The 20,257-nt window shown below is 36.3% G+C and overlaps 1 protein-coding gene across 8 annotated transcripts in view; it reads left to right on the top strand.

Annotated features, from left to right (window-relative positions):
• Window positions 1-20,257, top strand: part of ANKS1B (ankyrin repeat and sterile alpha motif domain containing 1B) — a 413,633-nt gene that overhangs the window by 209,725 nt on the left and 183,651 nt on the right. For all 8 annotated transcript variants that reach the window (XM_010410776.4, XM_039571472.1, XM_039571471.1 and 5 more), the window contains exon 15: window positions 9,428-9,534. In XM_010410776.4, the coding sequence (XP_010409078.1) occupies window positions 9,428-9,534 (107 nt within the window). The remainder of the gene's footprint in view (window positions 1-9,427; window positions 9,535-20,257) is intronic.

The following is a 20,257-nucleotide window of genomic DNA, read 5'->3' as shown; positions in this document are numbered from 1 at the left end:
AAAATGGACTAAAACATTTTCAAAGTTATTTCCAGTAAGACTGAGGTCTTGTCTGTTTCTCCACCGAGCCACAACAGTATGAGGGAAGTCCTAATAATCTGTGTCTTCTCCACAAGGACAGTTTGGTTGGTTTTCACAAAGTTAATGCCAGAGTGCTTTTCCAGAGTGCCTAAAAATGAGCAAACCAATGATGCCCTCATTCTATAATGCTCTAGTAATCATCCTACTGTAATTCCAGAGGATAAGAGAGATTTTTTTCAAACCATGATAAATGACATGAAAAGAATTATCAGATTACTTGAAAGTTTTAGAAATCATATCCTTAGATTCAGCTTTTTCCTTGCTTTTTAATCTGAACCTTGCAACTGTGTAGCCACTTACACACATGCATGTTAATATTTTTATTCAATTTATTTGACTAAATTAAACAGCATTTATTTCTAAAGCAGAATCGAATTTAATACCAGGTTGAAAAAATGTATGCAGAATAGGAATTAGCACATCAATGGAATTAAAAATATCTGATGAAAAATGAGGCTTTTACAGCCTGTGGCCAGGAAATACTTTAAAGGCAACAGAATATTCCTAACTTCTAAAATAGATTTTACAGATTTGCCTTTAGTAATCAGTTTATTATTTTCATACATGATTGCTAAGGGCAAATCTCTAAAATTTTGTTCAGTATCTCTGGTGGTGTTTTGTATGAGGTGATAGGAGTGTTACCCTTACAAATATGTTAGGGTTGGAGATGTTGAGGCAAGTGAGACTATGGTGAAGTTTATCTTTCATAAATAATATAGAGCTCTAAGTCTACTAAAACTGTATTAATAACAGTTTCTTGAAAGTTCAGCTGATTCACTCATGTTTCCTTCTAGTAGTCCTTGGATTTAAATAGATGTGAATCCTTGGATTCATATTTCTAGTAATCACATTTCAAATAATCACAAGAACATCACATTCTAGTTGAAAAATTTTTGGCTTGTTACAGAATTTACAGCACACCAAATTGTTTCTAGATTTCATTCCACCTAGAGCAAATGAAGTAATTCAGAATATTGAACTTATTAAAGTGAATTCATTTACTTTCTCACCCAGACTGCTAACCTGAGTTTGCGATTGTAATGCTGGGGTCAGTATTTTCTTGTTTCATTGCCCTGTGTTCAGGAAGGTACTGCATTTGAATGCCTTCACATCCTTCAAAAATTATTTGCTTACTTACCACCCCTGCATCATAACTAATGATACCAAGAATTTTACAAAGCTGTTTTTCTACTTTTATCCATTGCTGCCTTTAGCTCTTTATTTTAGGTTATTGCATAATGACAATTCTGAGAATGGCTGAGGTTAAATTATTGATTGCTAATAAGAATTTCCATTAAGTGCTAAAACTAGCATTTAGTCTAAAGTGGTGAATTGTTCCAGAAGCTATTTATAGAGTGTATTTATTATTCATTGACAACACTTGCACTTCATGCATGAGTTTAGATAAATATTTCTTACAAACTCTGCTGTTTGCTTTTCTATTTACAGAGTATGATGGCCTATCTCAGTTACTTTGTGCTACTTTTGTTTTCTGGTAGGCTATTTGAAGTGTTTCATAGAGCATAATTCTAAAGAATATATTATCATGTCAGTACACAAATCCCCCTATTAGCATATCAATATGGCATTTATATAGAGACCAGCCATTCTTCTCAAATTTATGCAAGAAGAAAATCCATGTTCATGAAATTTTTGAAACAAGTGGCAAGAAATGTGGCTAAACAGCTCTAGACAAGAATGTAAGAGACTAAATGTAGGTGTTGGGTTTGCTTATTAAACCAGTTCAAGTTTTGATCTGCTTTATAGTATAGGAAATAATCATTAACATGCAATAATAATTATAAAACATTAGTGGAACTAGTCTGATGAGTGCATTTTCAGGTGACATGTACCTGTAGGATTGCTTGAGCTCAATCTGAGTTCCTTTAGCCTTGACAAATGAACTAGGTGGGGAATGATTCTTGGAGAGCATTTTATGAAGCTTGTCTGAAGAGTTGTGTTTGTATCATTCCAATTTCTAAAACAAAAAGCCATGCAGGACTAAGTACAGTGCCATGAGAGGTATTTGCACTGCTGTAAGCATCAGCGCAGCTTCTTGAAGCAAGACCCTAGGCTCCAGAGGTGGGAGAGTGAGCTGTTGGCATGAGGGAGCTCACAGACAGGTCGAACTGGGTTTATGTAAGCTCATCCATATGCAAACAGTCCAGTGAGTTGCCAGAGCTGTGCCAGCGTGCCACCCACTCAAGCAACGTCTTTATTATTCATTGAAAGATGCTGCAGTTTTCTTGTGGTGCTGCAGAGCCTGTGTTAGCAGGGGATAAATATTACAGAAGGTGGTTATAGAGTTTTTGTGTAATAAGGCAAGTTCCTGTTGAGAACCTGACTTTTTGTCAGGAAGCTGAGAGGGATGGTTGCTCCCTAAAAAGCAGGGAGCTATCTGCACCCAGTGGACAGAGCCAGGTGATGGTAACACGCTCCGCTGACCACTGAAGTTAAGTTAGTATTACCTCAAATACCAAATCCAACTCTAAAGAAATCTCGGGGTAATTTAATCTTAGATAAGTAATTTCATTTTTAAATGAACTTTTTTTTTTTACCTGTTTTAAAAGATTTGAAAGGGGAAGTGGGAGAAGAAGGTTAGAAAAAGGAAAAAGACTGATGTGAAACAGAAAAACAAATTGTAGTAGCTGGAGGTGAATGATGACAAAAGAGCAAATGACCATCATTTACAAGGAGAATAAGAAGAAGTGAGATAAATAGGGAGCATAGAAAATGAATTCTAAAACAAAGTTATAAAGAACAGGAAGGAGAGAAGGGAATTCACCTGATCAGCTGTTCAAAGGAGGAATTCTCTCCAAAAGCTGGTGCACTGGGGGCAAGGGAGCCTCTGAACCCAGCTAGGCAAAAGCAAACAGAAAAAGAAGTGCCACACTGTCTCAGGTTGAATCTGCTTTATAAAATAATGCCAGGAGAAATCTTCAATCTTCCATCATGTATAATTTCACTATTCAGAATTTCAAAGATACGTGCCAGTATGTGCTTCTTGTTTCCACTGCTCTTCACAGGACCTTGCAGCAGTTACCAAATTTATGAAATCAAGGTTACTACTTATTTAACAACTGTATTAACTTCTTAAGATATCTCTGTGCAGATACCGTTTTTTTTGAGCACTTTCTTCAAATAGTTCTCTGTTACCTAGTTCTGCTTGTTTGCTAGTCCAGTGTTGCTTAGCACAGAGCTGAAAAAAGATTTGCTCAAATTTGAAATTACATGAATTTGGATTTATGGTGCCAGGAATTATAGTATAAAGGGTTGAGCTTCCTTAGTATTTTTAGAAAGACTATGCAGTATACGTCTTTCATATATATGCACTCAGTGTACTAGCTTTTAACAGTAGTCTGAAATTTTTACTGAATTAAGTAAAATATTTTGATTGGTCATGGTGTCATGTAAATTTTCAAGGGTTTTTTTTCTTACTAGACGAAAGCAGTGAAAATGATTACTCATAGGTGGTGAGTGTAGTGTTACTATTATCCCGTAAAACTTCCCAAGACAAGGACAGAAACTGCTCTGAGACAGTAACTCCTTTTTTCAGAAAATATTATTAACTTCCATTGAAGTCAGAATAAGGATGACTCTTTCTTAGACCATATTTCATCAACCACCAAACTGTCAAAAAAATACATAAATTACAATTAAGCATAAGGCACTTTCTCTTTCAGAAAGACATTTAGCTGCAAATTGCTGGAAAATGCTAGGAAAGGATCACTGGATGTCCATCTTATGCTCTTCTGTAATCATCTAATAGTAGTCACTGTGATCGAAGCTGATGATTGATGATCTAGATAAAGCTGTGTTCTGATCCAATGCAGTTGATCCTGTGGTCTTGCAGTGAAAAATCCATCTGTTCTTAACTAATTCTTGTGATTCAGTAGTATGCATCTTGTATTTCTGTTCTGTAAGCCAAGGATATACACCTGACTGAAGTCATGAGTGTTGCAATGCTATATAATATAGTTTGATTGTCCCAATGTCTTTAAAATATTACCCTCCAAATCTATTAATTTAAAATAAAATATCGTCCTAGTCCAGTGGCTGTGCTCTAGAAAACAGGTATTTTAATTTTCCAGTGAGATCTGCTCCTCATTGACTGAACAGCATGTGTTCTGAAGGAGGCTAAATTAAAGTTGTCAAAGCAATCAACTGAACATGAAAAATATTCTAACTTTGAAATGTCTGTGACAAATGCATGTTTCATGATATAGTGGAGTGCTTTGACTGAGCTCTTTCTGGGTAAATAGTACATCAACAGTCAGAAATGCAAACTCGTAGAAGGGCCAGTACAGTTCACAAAGTATAGGTCAATGCTGACAAATCATCTGTCAAGTAAAATGAGTTTTCTTTGTTGACTTTGAGGTTATAGTTATTATAGATACAGTACTTACATAATGGTAATATGTACTTACATAGTGGTAATGTAGAGTTATAATCAATATGGGTATAAAAATCAGAAAGGAGCTGTGAGGATGGTTTTTCCTAGTCACTGAGGGTTTTTCCATTAGCTTGATTAGCTGTGATCTGAGAGCTATTTTTGTGAGTTCTGAGCTACACATAAGCAATGGAATGTAACCTTTAGATCACAGATGCTAGATAGTGTTACTTAAATTCAAGCTGTCCCTGTTGATTTTGTTTTGTTTTATATGCCATGAAAAATGTCTCTAAAAGCACTTTCAGAGAAATATTCAGCATCACCAAATATTATCATCCACAGTGCCATCATCACCCAAAGAGCCAGGCTGCTGACAGAAGTTACAGATTTTATGTAAGGCATCCATTTTTTTCAGAGTTTTATGAAAAAGATCATTTAAAATCTCTAAGCCTTTGGAGTTGCCTTATAGTATAACCGAAATGTGTAAGATAAACCAGAATCTTGCATACACTTCTTGGAACCTAGTATGCTTCTCCCATAATAAAATTTATTTATAGTGGTCTTCTGGATGTTAGGCATAGTTTTTCTCATACAACATCCTATTCCTAGCTATCCTTATCTCCTCTCAGGAATACATGCATTAGGTTAGTTTATTCACTAGAACACCCTGCCGTGCTAACTGCTGATGCACAAGTTCTGTCACAATGCAGACAGGTAACTTTTTTATCTGCCTGAATTCATAAATATAAAGAGAAAAAATTTATCCCATTTAGCTTTGGACAAGGCTGAAAGCTTTAATTAAAAAAAAAACAAAAACTTTTTAGTGCTTACTCTAGCATCAATTTCTTCTCCAGCTTTGCTAAACTGGCTGCCAGCTTACCTAAATGATTCGTTCTTTCATATTCTCTACTCAGAAATTTTTTGGCCAGTATTAGTTGCTACTAAAATCCTCCACTTTTTGATTTCTTTACATCAGAAGTGTTTATCAATGTTTAACAGGTATTTAGGTACCAAAAAAGAATTGTTTAAAGTAGTCTATTCATAATGACTGGGGGAACACCTCCTCTACAAATAATCACAGCAGTTTCTTCTCCTCCTCCTCAGTCAAAAAAAACAAATGAAAAAAAATCAAGAAAAATTCATATTGTTAACAGTAAAAAAAATAAAATTGAGAGGAACTTAAATTTCTTAGCATTTAGAGCAGATCTGCCTTACAATATGTTTGAAATCATGTGCCCTCTGATATCACAGATTCAGTCAGTTCCAAACCCCACAATAAACATATTCTGAATCCCATTGGGAACAAGATGTCTTGTAGAAATTATCGTATAGCATACCAGATGGCATCTTTCTTGCAGACATCACTTCAGTGTGCTTCTTCTGTTGCCTTGGAGAAGAAAGAGCCAAGTACTGCTATCTCTGTAAGAGACCTATGTGTCAGTTTTCCCATGTAGGAATGGGTACATCTTTTCTGATTGTGGTATCACAGAAGGATTATCATGGAATTTATGTCCTTTGAAATGACAGGAAAGCATGGTAGTGTGTAAATATGTTGAGGTGAGACCATCTCATACAGTCTGCATGGTGTTTTTCAATGTCGGCACCAGCTGTAGGCACAGGCAAAGTGTAGGCACTGCCTGCAGCAGCACACTGGTGGGGCTGGCACTGAGTCATAGACTTAAAAAAATCAAGAGATAGCCTTTTAGTCTCAAAGCAGGAACATCTGCTCCAGGTTCCCATTGCACTGGCTCAGAAAAACTGCCCAAGCACCCCACTGAGGTAAGACACCTGAACTGATCTCTTAAAGAGCTGCAAGTTCCTGGCTCTGTTCTGTACCTGCCTTTGCCTTTGCCTTGCTACAACCTTTGGTGGGAGAAGGAGGGAAGAAAACTTGTAGATAACAGGATACTTTAGCAATGAGACAATAGTCAGGGATGAGGACTAGACAGCAAGCTGACTGTTTCTCCTTATTTTCTTTCCCCTTGCTGAGCAACCTTATGTTGTGTTGATGGGTTCAGACGTGTAGTTATACTGGCAAAGGACAGAGTTGGAGGAGTGCACAGTGAGACCAGCAGTGCTATGATCATCCAGTGCCGGAGCCATGGAGATAGTTAGACACAGTACCAACAGCTACATGAGGAAATGTGTCTGGGGAGCCACTCAGCAACTGAATTTTGCCTACACTGTTGCTAGGCATTGAGCCAAGCACTCCTCATCACTGGCAGCATAGCTTCCATGCCGTTTATAGTAAGGTAAGGAAGAAGCAGTTTGACCATGAAACTAGTATATTGATGGTTGTGTGTGCCTTTTTGTGGGCAGAAAATTCTTGGTATTGGGGAACACAATGCAGAGATATTTGTGTCTCTGCATTTATAGGAAATAGCGGAGCCAGTCATGCATAATCCATTCAAAGGGATTATGCTTCACTAGATCTCTTTCTGATATCAATTTTTCTGCTTACAGGGGAAAGGGGACAACAAAATCAGGAATCCTTTTCAAAGAAGTTTATTAATTCTCAGTCAACTAAGAAAAATTCAGAAAGGATATAACTCTCATTTTAAGATAACTTTGTTCTCAGTTTGCCCCTGAAGATCTTGCCCAGTCTTTTGAATTTTCCTTCTCATGGGAAGTCCCCTATATTTCAACTCAATATAGCCTACCCTTCTTCATGCTGCTGACTGGGCACAGTCCTGAAGGGATTATGATCTGTCTATATACAAAGATATTGATTCATAGTAGAGAAAACTTTGCAAAATAGGGATGATTTCCAGACATGTGTGAACAAATGCCTTTGTATCTCCATGAGTCCTGGATTTCCTATCAATTTGGTATACCTACTTTCTCCAAGAAGAAATTAATCATCCAGTCATTTATTTGAAGTACATTTAGCAATTAGAAAACTCCTAAAAGTTTCATCAGCAACAGCACATTTACCAGTGCCTGATGAATGTTCAGTATTCTTTTTAAAGACCTAATGAACCTTTCATACTTTGTGTAGTAAATTTATCAAGTCAGTAAGAATACCTGGAATAATAGAAGGTGTTATAAGAGACCTTAGGCAACTTTCCAACCTCATGAAAGGTCTTCTATGGCTCAATGAAAATTATGCTAGAAAAAATCATTATGGACTTCGGTTTGCATGAGATGTTTCACAAATCCAAGCATCAGTATCAGAGTGAAAGGTCATCCAGTTTTAGTCCAAGGACTAGTCAGATTAGAGTTGAAACTCTTAAAATACTGTTAATTCTAAATATTCAGCTATATTTAGAATCTGTTCTGTGACTGCTCAGGGACCTTCTGTGTGGTACTTGCAGAGACTTTGTAATATAATGTGTTGGTCAGACTGTAGGTTTGGATTTCTATGAAACAATTGTCTACCATAGTACCATCAGTCCCATATTATCCCCTTGACAAATACCTATCATTTCCTCATGCCTGGAATTAAATTCCTCCTTAGAGATGGTCATTGCTTGAGATTCACAATGGATAAGACAAACAAAAAAAGTAATTAATATGTTCAATAAATGAAGCACCGCTGACAGGATTCCTTCTAGAATTGTACCCTGAATATACCTATTTCCTGCCTTTTTTTGCTGAGTCCTTTCACACAGTTATGAAAAACAAAAGTTTAGTAAACATTCCTTTCAGAACAAAGGAATAAAATATTTCCATCTCAAGAGAAACTGTCTCAAAGATGGAATGTAGATAGAAAACACATCATGAGGTATTTGGTTTCTTATGCAGAAAATGAATTTTCCGCTCGTTTAAAATTCATGATCTTTTTTTTTCCCAGTTATAGTTGATAAAATTTAAATCCTCTCTAGAAATCATGTGAATCTTATATGTCTACTTGCTATCATTCACATTTTTGTGGGAAAGAATATAAACTTACAATTTCATTCTTTTAATTATTCATTTGAAATGGTGGCCTTTTCAAGATGAATTATTATATGTTGGCATGAAGGTTTTCTTGCGTCTTATAATATTTTACGGTTCAAGAAATCATGCAGATAATCTAATTACTTTGACTCAAATTGTTGTGCCTTTTATGTCTTTTGCTGTACTACACGAGAGAAACTGTGAAATATATTCATTATTGATTCATTAAAGGGTTTTGCCATTATATAAGCAGAGATGTGGACCACTACTTACCATACATTAAAAGAGGAAAAGGGAAGGCATAGTTAACCATGCCATGGGCTATGCTTTAAGTATTGCATGCCTTAATATCTTGTGAAATGTAAAAATCTACAACAAATAGATATGTAAAGCAAAACTGCTATGAAGATTCTATTCAGATTTAAGTGCTCTAGGTTGCTTTTGAATCTTGCTATTTTCTGCATTTGTTTTGACTGCTCTCATCATTCAAGATTGACGCTTGGATGGGTGTGTAGGAGGAAGCAGCAGCAGCAGGCTTACAGCTTGCAGACAAAAAAAAATCTGCCTTATCTGATGGCTATTATTGAAAATGCGAGGTGTAGCCTAGGCTGGGTAATGAAGGGGAGCGAGCGAGGGGGAGCAAGAAGCATGGAGCTGCATACTGATGAGTGTAGGAGTACTTGATAAAAAGAATTCTTGCTGCCGGCAGTGCATTGCTCATTGTGGAGTATTCCAACAATCACATATAACGGAGAACAGCTTAGCTGACAGCTTGATATGCTTTTTTTTTTTTTTTTCCCCCCTACTGTATGACGTACTGGTCTGTAGTAAAGATTAATAACCAGGAAATGTAGAGCTGCGATCAGATCTTGCGTTATATACTGCCCTGAAAACTATGTTTTACTTCTGACTTTTCTGCTTGCTGAAAACATTAATCTGTCAAGCTGGCGGGCTCGTTTGATACCAACTTTTCCAGGAACACGATGTGGCAATGCCACCTCTCAGCCCAGGACTACCGCTATTATCCAGTGGATGGTTATTCGTTGCTTAAACGCCTCCCTCTTCACCCTCCTACAGGACCCCGATGCCCTGTCCAGACAGTGGGACAATGGTTGGAAAATATTGGGCTACCTCAGTATGAAAACCACTTGCTGGCTAATGGATTTGACAATGTTCAATTTATGGTAAGAAACCTTCCGTGCATAGCTGTGTATATACACTGTAGCTGCCTTTTTTGTCTGTCTCTTACGTGCTCATAAAAACCTTAGAGCTATTCTGCATTGCACTAAGATCTGTTTCATGTTTCACTTTCCTATGTAGCTGAATTAATATATGAACTGTCTTTTTATAACTTCCAAACTGTACACATTACAAAATAGTCTAGCCTGAAATTTGGTAAAATAAAAACTGAATATTAAGGTTCTTTCTCTCCCTCATTAATCTTCTGATTAAAGAAGAAAAATGCACAGTTCTTTTAATCCATTGTAGGATTTTCATAGTATCAAAAAGCTGCAAACATCCCTTTCTGCAGTGCATCACATTCTTACTTTTATTTCAGCATTAACTTGTAATGATAATTAAAGAACATGCAATGCCATTCTTGCCTTGAGAGGTATTTTAATAACAGAAAATTATTTAATGAAGTGTGTTCTCTCTTCAAGTAATTCTGTATGTCTCGATTAAATATTTTTGCATCTTAGATAATCAGGCTATGGGATTCACTTGTTGAAACTTATGCCCTGGGAGAAAAAGTAATGAATTCCTATTAATTGTTCCATTTTCATATTTTAGCTCTAGGCATTTATCAGGAATATTTGAATGAAATGAAATTTTAGTTAGTTCAGGATTTACAGTATCACCATGTGGTTTAAAGTAACAGACCTGTCATGCACAAACTTTCCATTGAAATGAATATTGACACTAAAGAGAGAAGCTTACTTGGAAGGCTGTTATATAATCACTTTTCTACCCGCTTCAGTATTCCTCTTACTTGAGCCTCTTCCAAAAATCCTGACTGCATTTCTTAAAAAGTGTCAGGGCTTAAAACATACTTTAAAATATATTTTAAGTATCCATGTATACCTGGGAACACGTCTAACTTTTTATAACTTGTATCTGGCATATAAGAAACAGAAGTGAAATGGCATGAATATTACGACTATAAAATCATCACCTGAGTTTTGTTCTTCCTCTTTAAATTATTTTGCCAACATCATTACCTGCCTTTGGGCTACTGATCAAAAAATTAAGGCACATATCTCTGCCATTTACACATTATAATAGTGTAGAGGTTTCTTGCTGTTTTTACATGGCTGCCATGTGATCATTTGCTTAGATCAGTAAAAATCATTGTAATCTATACCTTTAAATATTCTTTAAAACAAAGCTGTGCTGTCAGCCCAGCAATATGGGGAAGAAAAAAAGAAAAAAAAAGTGTGTTTCATGCTGCAGTTTCCCAAAATGCTACATATTCTTACATATGTTGTAATATTGTAGCCTTAGTTACATAAGTAGGTGATCATTTGGTCTTAAAGAGGTTACAAAAGGAAATTGTTCACAAGAGGCTGTAGGAGGCATAACAAATGCAGAGGGGTACACCTACCACATGTAAATTAGGAGCACCAGAGAAGTAAAATAAACTGCCCTGGAGGGCTTTTCAGTCTTACCCTGGCTCTGGAGGGGCCTGAACCATGTTCTCAAAGAATTTCTAAGACTTTCCTACATCTCTTATTACTGTAATTATGTAAACATACAAATTACATACAAGATTTTATTATGCTGTATACAAATCAAACTTTTAATGTATCAGGCGGATTAAGTTTTGCCTGCATACTTCTGTTAGCCAGTGTTTTCTGGTCCTTTTAAGCCTTTTCTGATATATTACAGATAAAACACATAATTACTCTTCATATTGGCTGGGGTAGCATGCGTATGGGAATGGAGTATTAGACTCATGAATCCAATAACAAAAAAAGAGCTGGGAAATTGTATAGTAATAAAAAAAATGTATAATTTCAGTAGTTTTATAATTTTCAATGTATTGATTTCACTGTTCATCATGCTTTTGCATATTTCAGTTTTTGTCTGTACCAGAAATTGAATATTTCCTAAATTTTATTGGAAATAAAACATCGATTTCTTTTTATATCACTCCTTTGAATACATTAGCATTATGTAAGAAAAGCGTCTCTTGAAAAATTTAAATGAGTGTTTTTAAAGCTATTTTTCCTCCTAGCCAAAATGTTAAAGGGAAAATGAAACTTAGAAAGTATATAGGAAAATGAGAGAAGAAACACCTGCTATGCTAAGAGAAAAATTCCGATTATTCCAAACTTAGTATGTTGTAGCCTTCCTTAATAAGACAGAACAGCTTTACCTTTATTACAGTGGTTTACATATTAAACTTGAGTTTAAAATCTTATTAACTTAAATGTTTCAGATAGGTTAGATACTTTACATCGAAGAAATGTAATAGTTCAATGCACTAAAAATCAGTTAAGACATATTTCTTATTCATTCTGTACTATATTCCTGCTTTTGTTTTTCTGGAAGCACATTCTGACCTGCATTTATTCATTCTGTTGCCTAAGCAACAACCATCACACTCCTATTAAGTATGATTTAGTAGTACAGGTCTTACTAGCTGTTCAGAACAGAAGAGGGAATATCACAATGTTATAATTAATGTCCATGGAATAACATACATCTGAGAACAAATAGATCCTATATATACTACTCTCAACAGCAAAATTCTATTAATTAAATTAGCATTTTAATAAAAAGGTGGTTTTCTGATAAAAAGATTTCATGGTTAATCATTCATTAGATCATGGAAATTAACTCCTTGTGTTTAGTCTCCCTTGGGCATTAGGAAAGTTATTCGCTAGACTGTAGTTAGAATTAGGAAGATTTGTTTATCTTACCTGCAGTATGTGGACTTTACAGGAAGAAACAGCTGTATTCCTATTAACTTTACAGTATAAATATTTTTCAGTACTTTATCAATATGTATGTTTTAAAAAGACATTGAAACATAGTATTAAAAAATTAGTGTTTTTTCATGAAATACTTTATTTCTACTTGCAGCGTGTTTGCGCACATAGCAAGTGCATTTCCTACCCACTGTCAGTGTCGTGCAGGAGTGACATTTCCATCATATTCAGTAGGCCCCGGGCAGATTCAGTCCCAAGACTTGGCTTGCGTGTGCTTGTAGTAGTATGACACTTGAATATGTATATGGATATGCAATCATCGTTAACTTTGATCATTTGTTGTGTAATAGGCTGCAGTGTCCTTCAGATGTAAAAATGTGTAGTGACTTTGTGCAGATAATCTATATTTGAAGATGCAGATGATACTGCAGTTTCTTAATGTGAAGACTCTTTTGCAGGTAAACCAATTCCAAAGTGCAAGAAAACAATTAGATCAGTCATAAATCACAGTATATGAATGAGATATAAACAATAACAAAACTTATGAATCTTTTTGATGCGTAGGTGCAATGGATATCCCTGGGACAAGCTGTAATTTTATGCAGATTTGCAGGCCTACATCACTTAGTATGCTGAGAAAAGAAAAAAAAGTTGACTTGCAGAGAAACAGATGTAAATATATAAATATGCAAGGTCACTAAAAGCTCTCATGCAGCTTTCTACAACTGTGAAACTTCATCAAAGACTCCATTCTGGATTCACAGAGATAAAAACAGTTCCATCAAATCACTGCCCAGTGGGGACTAGTTCTGATTAAGGACTGCATATGACTATCTATTTGTAGATTGTCCTAATAATTTAAGATATTCTGAAGTTTTAACGCTTACAATTGCAGTTTGATGAAAAAAAAGTCTCTTAAAAAGATCTATAAAGCACATTATGACAGAAACAGGGACCAGCATTCAAAATGAGTTAACAGAAAAATACGAAGCATTTTATCATATCTTTGGCATTCTAAAGTACTCTTCGCTGTCAACAGTTAATATTTGCATTAGATCCTAGGCTTTCATTCCTTTAAAAAGACATGCATCTCTACCCCTCCAAGTACTTCTGTGGCTTCCATTGCCTAATGATCTAAGTATTGCATAAGTGGTTTGGGTTTTTTTTTTTAAATCTCTCTTTTTCACTGTTGGGAAACTGAGGCATGGAGTGACTGCAGGGTGGGATTTAAAACTCTTACACATTTGATGTAAGAGGCACTAATTCTCAAAATACCTACTAACAGAATGTTTAACAGATCAAGTCAGTTGCTTAAATATAGGTGTCTAGTACCAATTGAAATACCATAGGGAATCCAGGAGATCTAGACAAGGCTGACAGATATTGCTGAGGACCAGAGACAGCCAGACCCTTCATGATTAGCAGCTCAAGTTCAGCTCCTCAGACAGCTGTAGAGTCCTGATGCTTAGGCAGCTGAAACAAATCTTAAATTACACAGAGTAACATGTCTAGAAACTGAATATAGATGTCTTGAGTTTCCATTTATTTGCATATGCATTTCTTTACCTTCTAATAATCTTCTGTATTTGTATTCATCTTGTGAACTTACCTGCAAAAGTATTTACCTGGTTTCTCACTGCAAGGCATGGTCTAACTTCTCAGTTCCCCTTTGCTGACTGCTGTGGATATAGTTTTGAGTTATGTTTTGGCTTTTCTTTCTCCCTTCCTCTCTGTCTCTTTCTTCATTTCTTTCATTTTGTTACTAGTTCTGGAGGTTGATTCGGTGAAGTTTATCTGGAGACTCTTTTCTCTCACGTGTCATTCCTGGGATTTGCTCCTCTGGAATACACAGTAATGCTTCTTGCCTTTAATCTCTCTTGAGATTAAATATAGAGGACAGAAGCAATTTTATTTCCTTAGAGAGAAATGCACCTTTAAGAAAAATCTCTAAGTGCATTGGCTCCATGTCCTGCAGTTGTGGAGACCACCAGATCTTTTGACCAAAGATACAGATATTGGTGATTTGAGTTAGATGAAAGCTAAAAAAGAGTCTGTCAGTCTGCCAGCACCTTTCTTAAATTAACCATGTGGCAGGTGATGAAAAAGAGGCCAATTTTTGACAAGGGTTCTAGTCTGCAGTGACTTCAGTGACTTCTGGAAGCCAACTCCTAACATGCAGATCAACCTCTGCAGCATCCAGGCTATGAGCTCTCCAGGCCCATAATGGCTACCACTGGTACTCACCAGGGTACTCAAGCATCATCTGGACCCTAAGAAGATTTACAAGACATTGTCTGTGTGTAGTTTACCCAGAAATTAAGGCAACCTTAAAACTGGCTGTTGATAAGTTGATAATATACAGCAAGCCATACTTCTGGCAGAGTAGAAGGAATATAAGTCCCAGTGATGCTGGAATAAGCTGTGGTTTAAGATTTACTATACATCTGATAAAATCTTAGAATATATGCCTAGAACCATGAGTTTCAGTCCCCTCACCTGGACCTCACCCTCACAACCAGGATTTGCTTTTAGTTTCAGGGCAGATCTACAGAACTTAACACTAAAATTGTGGAGCTCCTCTCAGTACCAGTGTAGCCTTGGCTTTTCGCATGAGTAAAGTGACTTTGTCATTCTGGTGTCTTCTGAGTCTTCCTCTCCTTCACCTCAGTAACCTTTGCACCTGTGGGTCTTGATGGCAGGCCACCTTTTCCCTTAGCCCGAAAAGAACGGGGCAGATTTTAAGTTCAAATATAGACAATTACATGTCTATTTACAGGTCAGTAGGACTCAGTTCAGTTGCCCTCATATTTAAGTTGAGATGTCTGAGACATCTGTGTAGGCTTGGACTTTATGGTACAGGATATATAAAATAACCATACCTGTCTGGAGCTTCAGTCAGATTCCAAGCAACATACATTTGCAGCACCTCAGATGACTCTAAATTCATTTCTGTGGGTGACTAAGTGAAGCACCTAATCAGACATTAAAGCCAATGGAGCATAGAATGCAATTTAGCTGGGTGGCTGAATAACTATTTGGGTAGTTATTTGAGGATAAATTAAAGTAGATTCATCTGATCAGCTGAACCACTGCCTGGGCTGTATCGATGGTTTTGTACTAGATCTCCTGAAGCTATAATGTAGACACAAAAGTTTTGATGGTTCAATTTGGGCTAGAATCCATACAGGGTTCACTGAAAACAAAACACAAAGTATTTTTATCAGAGCTTTTTCTCCTCCCTCAGAACATTCAGCCCTGGGGCTTCAAGGTCTTCTTTTTCATCCTAGTAGGAATTCTTACTATAGAAACTGCAAATTAGAGCTCAGGTGGGTGCCAGAGCTGAAGATTGTGCCTGTCATCCTGCAACAGCAGTGGGTCTAACATATAATCCCATTCCACATGCTCCTGTTAATGTCTCTGTCATGGTATTCCTCAAGCTAGTCAAGAGAGAGAAGAGCTTATTAATGTACTACCCAGTATTGCATGTGTAAATAATAGCTTACACTGTCTTTCTCTCTTGAGGTGTCTGGCGAGTCTGCATCATCCTGTGTGAGTGCGTGCAGAAATGGAGAGGCAGTGCTCATTCCCCAGTGGAAAGGGAATTTAGAGGAATCTGCTTCATGTTTATATATCTATATATGTAATGTGTGTGTGTGAAAAACATAGCACTGCAGGCTGAGGACTGGTCCTGCACTGGACAGAGGACTTTATGAAAATTTTGGCAGTAATGATTGCCTGACAGAGAGATGAAGTTTTTGTGTATTTCACTTGAGTGGTTGATTCATAAGGAACACACCTCCAAACAGACTGTTGGCTTCAGTAAGACATCCTGGATATGGTGAATCCCTTGAGAGTCAGAGGGAGTATGTTTTCTTCTAAACCTGTCTCAGCAATTGTATCTTGAAGGTATAATCAGGGATGGGTCCATCTGCCTGTATGCTAAGTTCTGCTAAGTTAACCTTTAGGTGAGGGTTTCTCTGGTTGTTCTAGAATATTTGGCCATCTTCATTTAAGTGTTGTTCCACACAAGGTTGTACCTACAAGGCAGAGAGGACTTTGGGCTGCACTCCTGGTCAACAATCCAGGTACCAGTATCTTGAGTGGAATGTCCTTGCACTCACCTCTGCCATTCACGTTAGTGACATTTGGTGCATATGTGCCACTTTGCTAAGCTCAGACTTAGAGAAAAGAGCTTGTCCAAGGTACACAGCAATGTATTGGGCTCAGTCCTACCCTCCTGTCCTCTGTTTTTGAACACAGTGCCAAAGGAATTCCACGGGCTTTTTTTCTTTCTCTTGGACCCAGTTTTAAAGGCACAGAAAGGCACAGATTCATGTCCAGGCATAGAGCAGGCGATAGGGGATACACATCATAAAGTCACCCCAAGACACCTCCCTAGGAACAAAGAGCCAAATCCAGATACTGAAAGCCATTGCATGTACAGTCACCACTAACAGTGAAACCATTTCATGGTACATATCTGTGAGTACGATATGTGGGGACGGGAATTAGTCCCATCTGTTCTAACAATATGTTAAATGTTAATGTTAAACAGCGTGTTTAAGCTAAAAGCCTGCCTAGTGCAGAGGGTGGCCTCATTTTGATGTACAAACACTGATGAGCTGTATTTTGAGACTACATATTGGAGGAATTGGCTATTGGCACTAAATGCAATTTTATGAGAAACTAGTAGCAAGTATTTCATCTGAAATTTAGTTTGATAAAGTGGATGAAAACTCTAATAATCAGAATGAAGCATGATGTTTTAATAACTTCTAGAATAACAGGTTTAATGCTAGTAAAATGATCTTGCTCTGTATTTATTTAAGGCCAAAACCTTCCAGCTGATTTTGTTGACCAAAAAGAACAATGGTCAAACTTCAAGAATTAGAAATGTTTGTGTATAGAGTGATATGTATGATGCTGTTCTCAATAACTGATGAAAGTTATGGAAAACCTGACAAGATACAAAAGTCATTAAAAGTAACAGAAAATTTAAGATTAAGAAAAGCAAAAAATCAAAGAGGTTTTATTCTTCAGAGTGAAAAACTGAAGATTCACAGGACAATCGGTTTTTAGTTCTATTTACAGTTTTAAAACTAATGTCCTGTATGTAATAAGAAGTTACAGTTTATTCTTAGTTATTGCATATGGGAATAATTTTTAATTAAATTAAGAAAAAAACCCAAACAGAATGAAAGAAATTCTCAAAGCAACATAGTATATAGTTGTGTATATTACTTCTTTAGAACAGCATTGTCCAACAAGAAGCAATTAAATGGACTCTGGAACATTAGATCAATTAATTTCAAACAATGACAGACTTCCCTGACTAAGTTAAAGGACAGAGCAGTACAGAGTGGCTTGATTACAGATAATGGCATGGTGGGACTCTGAAGGAGTTTTCAGGCAAAGATTAATGAGTACAAACAGATAACTGGAAATACATGATTCTCGAGCATGTTATCCTTTTCGAAGGAAGACAGGATGATATAAGAAAAGCTGAGGCAGTTGTAAGTATTAATGCTGATCAGAAAATAGAAACAATCTAAAATGAAGAAAGAATAATAAATAATAAAAATACAAAAAGGAAAAATAATTAGGGGAGAAAATGCTATGTTATTAACTATGTGACTAGAATATATTCAGAGAAGTTTTTATCAACATGCTATAGCTAAAAGGACTATTAAGAAAGTTACAACCACTGTTGGAATCTGATAAAATGCATTTTTGTTTTAGCATAAAGAACAAAATATAATAATTAGTCAAGTATAGTGTTAATGAAGACCACTGAGAAATTGGAGGAAGAGAAAGAGTGAGAGTAATCATACTGCAAACAGACAAAAGAATACTTGGTTAATTAGAATAGCTGAATCATCTAGGTTAGGTGATGTTTGATGAAGAGTTTTAAGAAACTGAAGAGAAAATACCAAATCCTTTAGCAATCATTTTCAAGAACTTCTGGAGAGTGAATAAATTATTAGAGGACAACTAAAATATAAATGTAGTACCAATATGTATGTCAGATCACAGGATTCTTCCTCAGTACAGATTTCCAATCTCCTGAGCTGTTTGTTTTCAACCATTCACCATACAACCTTTGCCTAAATCAAGAGGGAGATGTATGGTGGTGTTATTGGCAATAGATAGTTACTGTCATTACGGGTCATTAGTACTGACTCTGGTGGAGAGAAAATGGGGAAGTAGACAGAGTGCTGCAATGGGATCTAATGGGAAGAGAATAAAGCTAAATGAAGTAACTCAGCAGCTGGGAGATGAACCATTTAAAGGAAACCTGTAAAGAAACAGTTGTACTGTACAACATACTGTGCCCCCCATCATTTAGATGAGAAATTTTTTTCCGTCAAAAGTAACTAGAATTTCAACAAGGGAGACAAGCTTAATTTTGCTAGTAAAACTACAGCTACCTTTTAAAAGCTGGTTTAGAATGATGTACCAGAATTGCCATGCAAGCAAGCCATTCCTGGTACAGCGTTTGCCTGACTGCTTCTAAATTTCCTGGATATCTACATTTCCTGTCCTTCAGTTCGGAAATCTTTTGTTTTCCCACGTGTCGGTGATTTTTTTCCTTCTCCTGCATGCCATGCCCATATATTGTTTATGGTGCCAACACCCCAGCAACTGTTTTAACCTTGGCAATGACAAAAGCGGTGACACCCATGTAGCCTTATCACCATGCTGTGTATTTTGTCTGTTCACACACACACGCGCTCACGTTTGTGCATACACCTATTACACAAAAAGGTAATTCATTATAGTGAAATATTCTACATGCTCAGAAATAAAGAACTGCAGAGTTACAGTACCTGGGTGACCTCAGTTCACCCCTCAGATTCATGTGCTTTATGATAGAGTCTTCAGTCACTGGTTTCTTTACTAATTTTTTTCCCTCAAAATTCCTTTCTCACTAAGTGTACTGAGATTTGAGTATGCACAGGCACATATTTCAAAGAACTAGCAGTTAATAAAAACCCTGTTTTTATTTTTCTTATGCTGCATTTCTTAAATTTTACAACCTTAGCCCAACAGTCATTTAAAACAATAATTAAACACCTAAACTGCCTTCTTTTCTCGTTCAGCAGTGATGTACACTTGCGTAGTGTTGTTCATCTGGAACATTAGAAAAAAATACCTATATATCTGAGGATGCTTTTCATTTGCATTTTAGTAACTGGGTTGTAAAGAGTTAGAAAAGATAAAATTGTAATACTTCAGATTATGACTTTAGAAATTTGAAAATTAGTATATTCAGAAACACTTTGTCACAATTTTTCAGAAGCTGAGAACTGTGCATCAGAAGTCACATCCAAAAACTTTGCCTGTGTTGCACATGGTTCTAAGCACAAATTCAGTTATAAGAAATTTTGGTATTCTTGACTTTATATGGGACAAAGGATACATTCTTCAATCTCCTGAAAGTAAGGTAAAGGCCCAGTGTAGACAAAGCAAGCTGCTGTTGTCTAAACTACGATTTTATTCCACATGTGCACAATTGATCAAATTAACAGAAAGCTTTTGTTCATTGAAAATACAAGGTCACACAATGAAATTCACACCTGGTCTCTGGTCTTGTTCTTAGCCCACTCCTGATTGAAATATATTTTCAGTAAAGCAAGAAATACAAATGCTACTTTAATCCCGAAATCATTTGCTTCTGTAGTCTTTAAAACACTACATTAAACATTTCAAATGTTTTATTCACCATGGAACACGTTCTATTCTGTATCTTTTGCTGTCCCTCATTAAACCCCAATTATTGTGCACATGGGATAAAATCTCCATGCAGCAATACACTGTATTTGCTTTAGACTGGCTAGTACTGATGAAACTGAGGGTATATACACTTGTTGCCTTGACTTAACTGAAACCTCATATTTCAGATGTTTATTACTCTTATTTTATGCAGTCTTTTATCGAATTAATGGAAATTGAACGCCTTAATAACATTATTGAT

The sequence above is a fragment of the Corvus cornix genome, chromosome 1A (genome assembly GCF_000738735.6).
Source record: "Corvus cornix cornix isolate S_Up_H32 chromosome 1A, ASM73873v5, whole genome shotgun sequence".
In the NCBI taxonomy this organism is placed as follows: domain Eukaryota; kingdom Metazoa; phylum Chordata; class Aves; order Passeriformes; family Corvidae; genus Corvus; species Corvus cornix.
The sequence above is the reverse complement of the archived record's forward strand: the minus strand, read 5'-3'. Positions and strand labels throughout refer to the sequence as shown.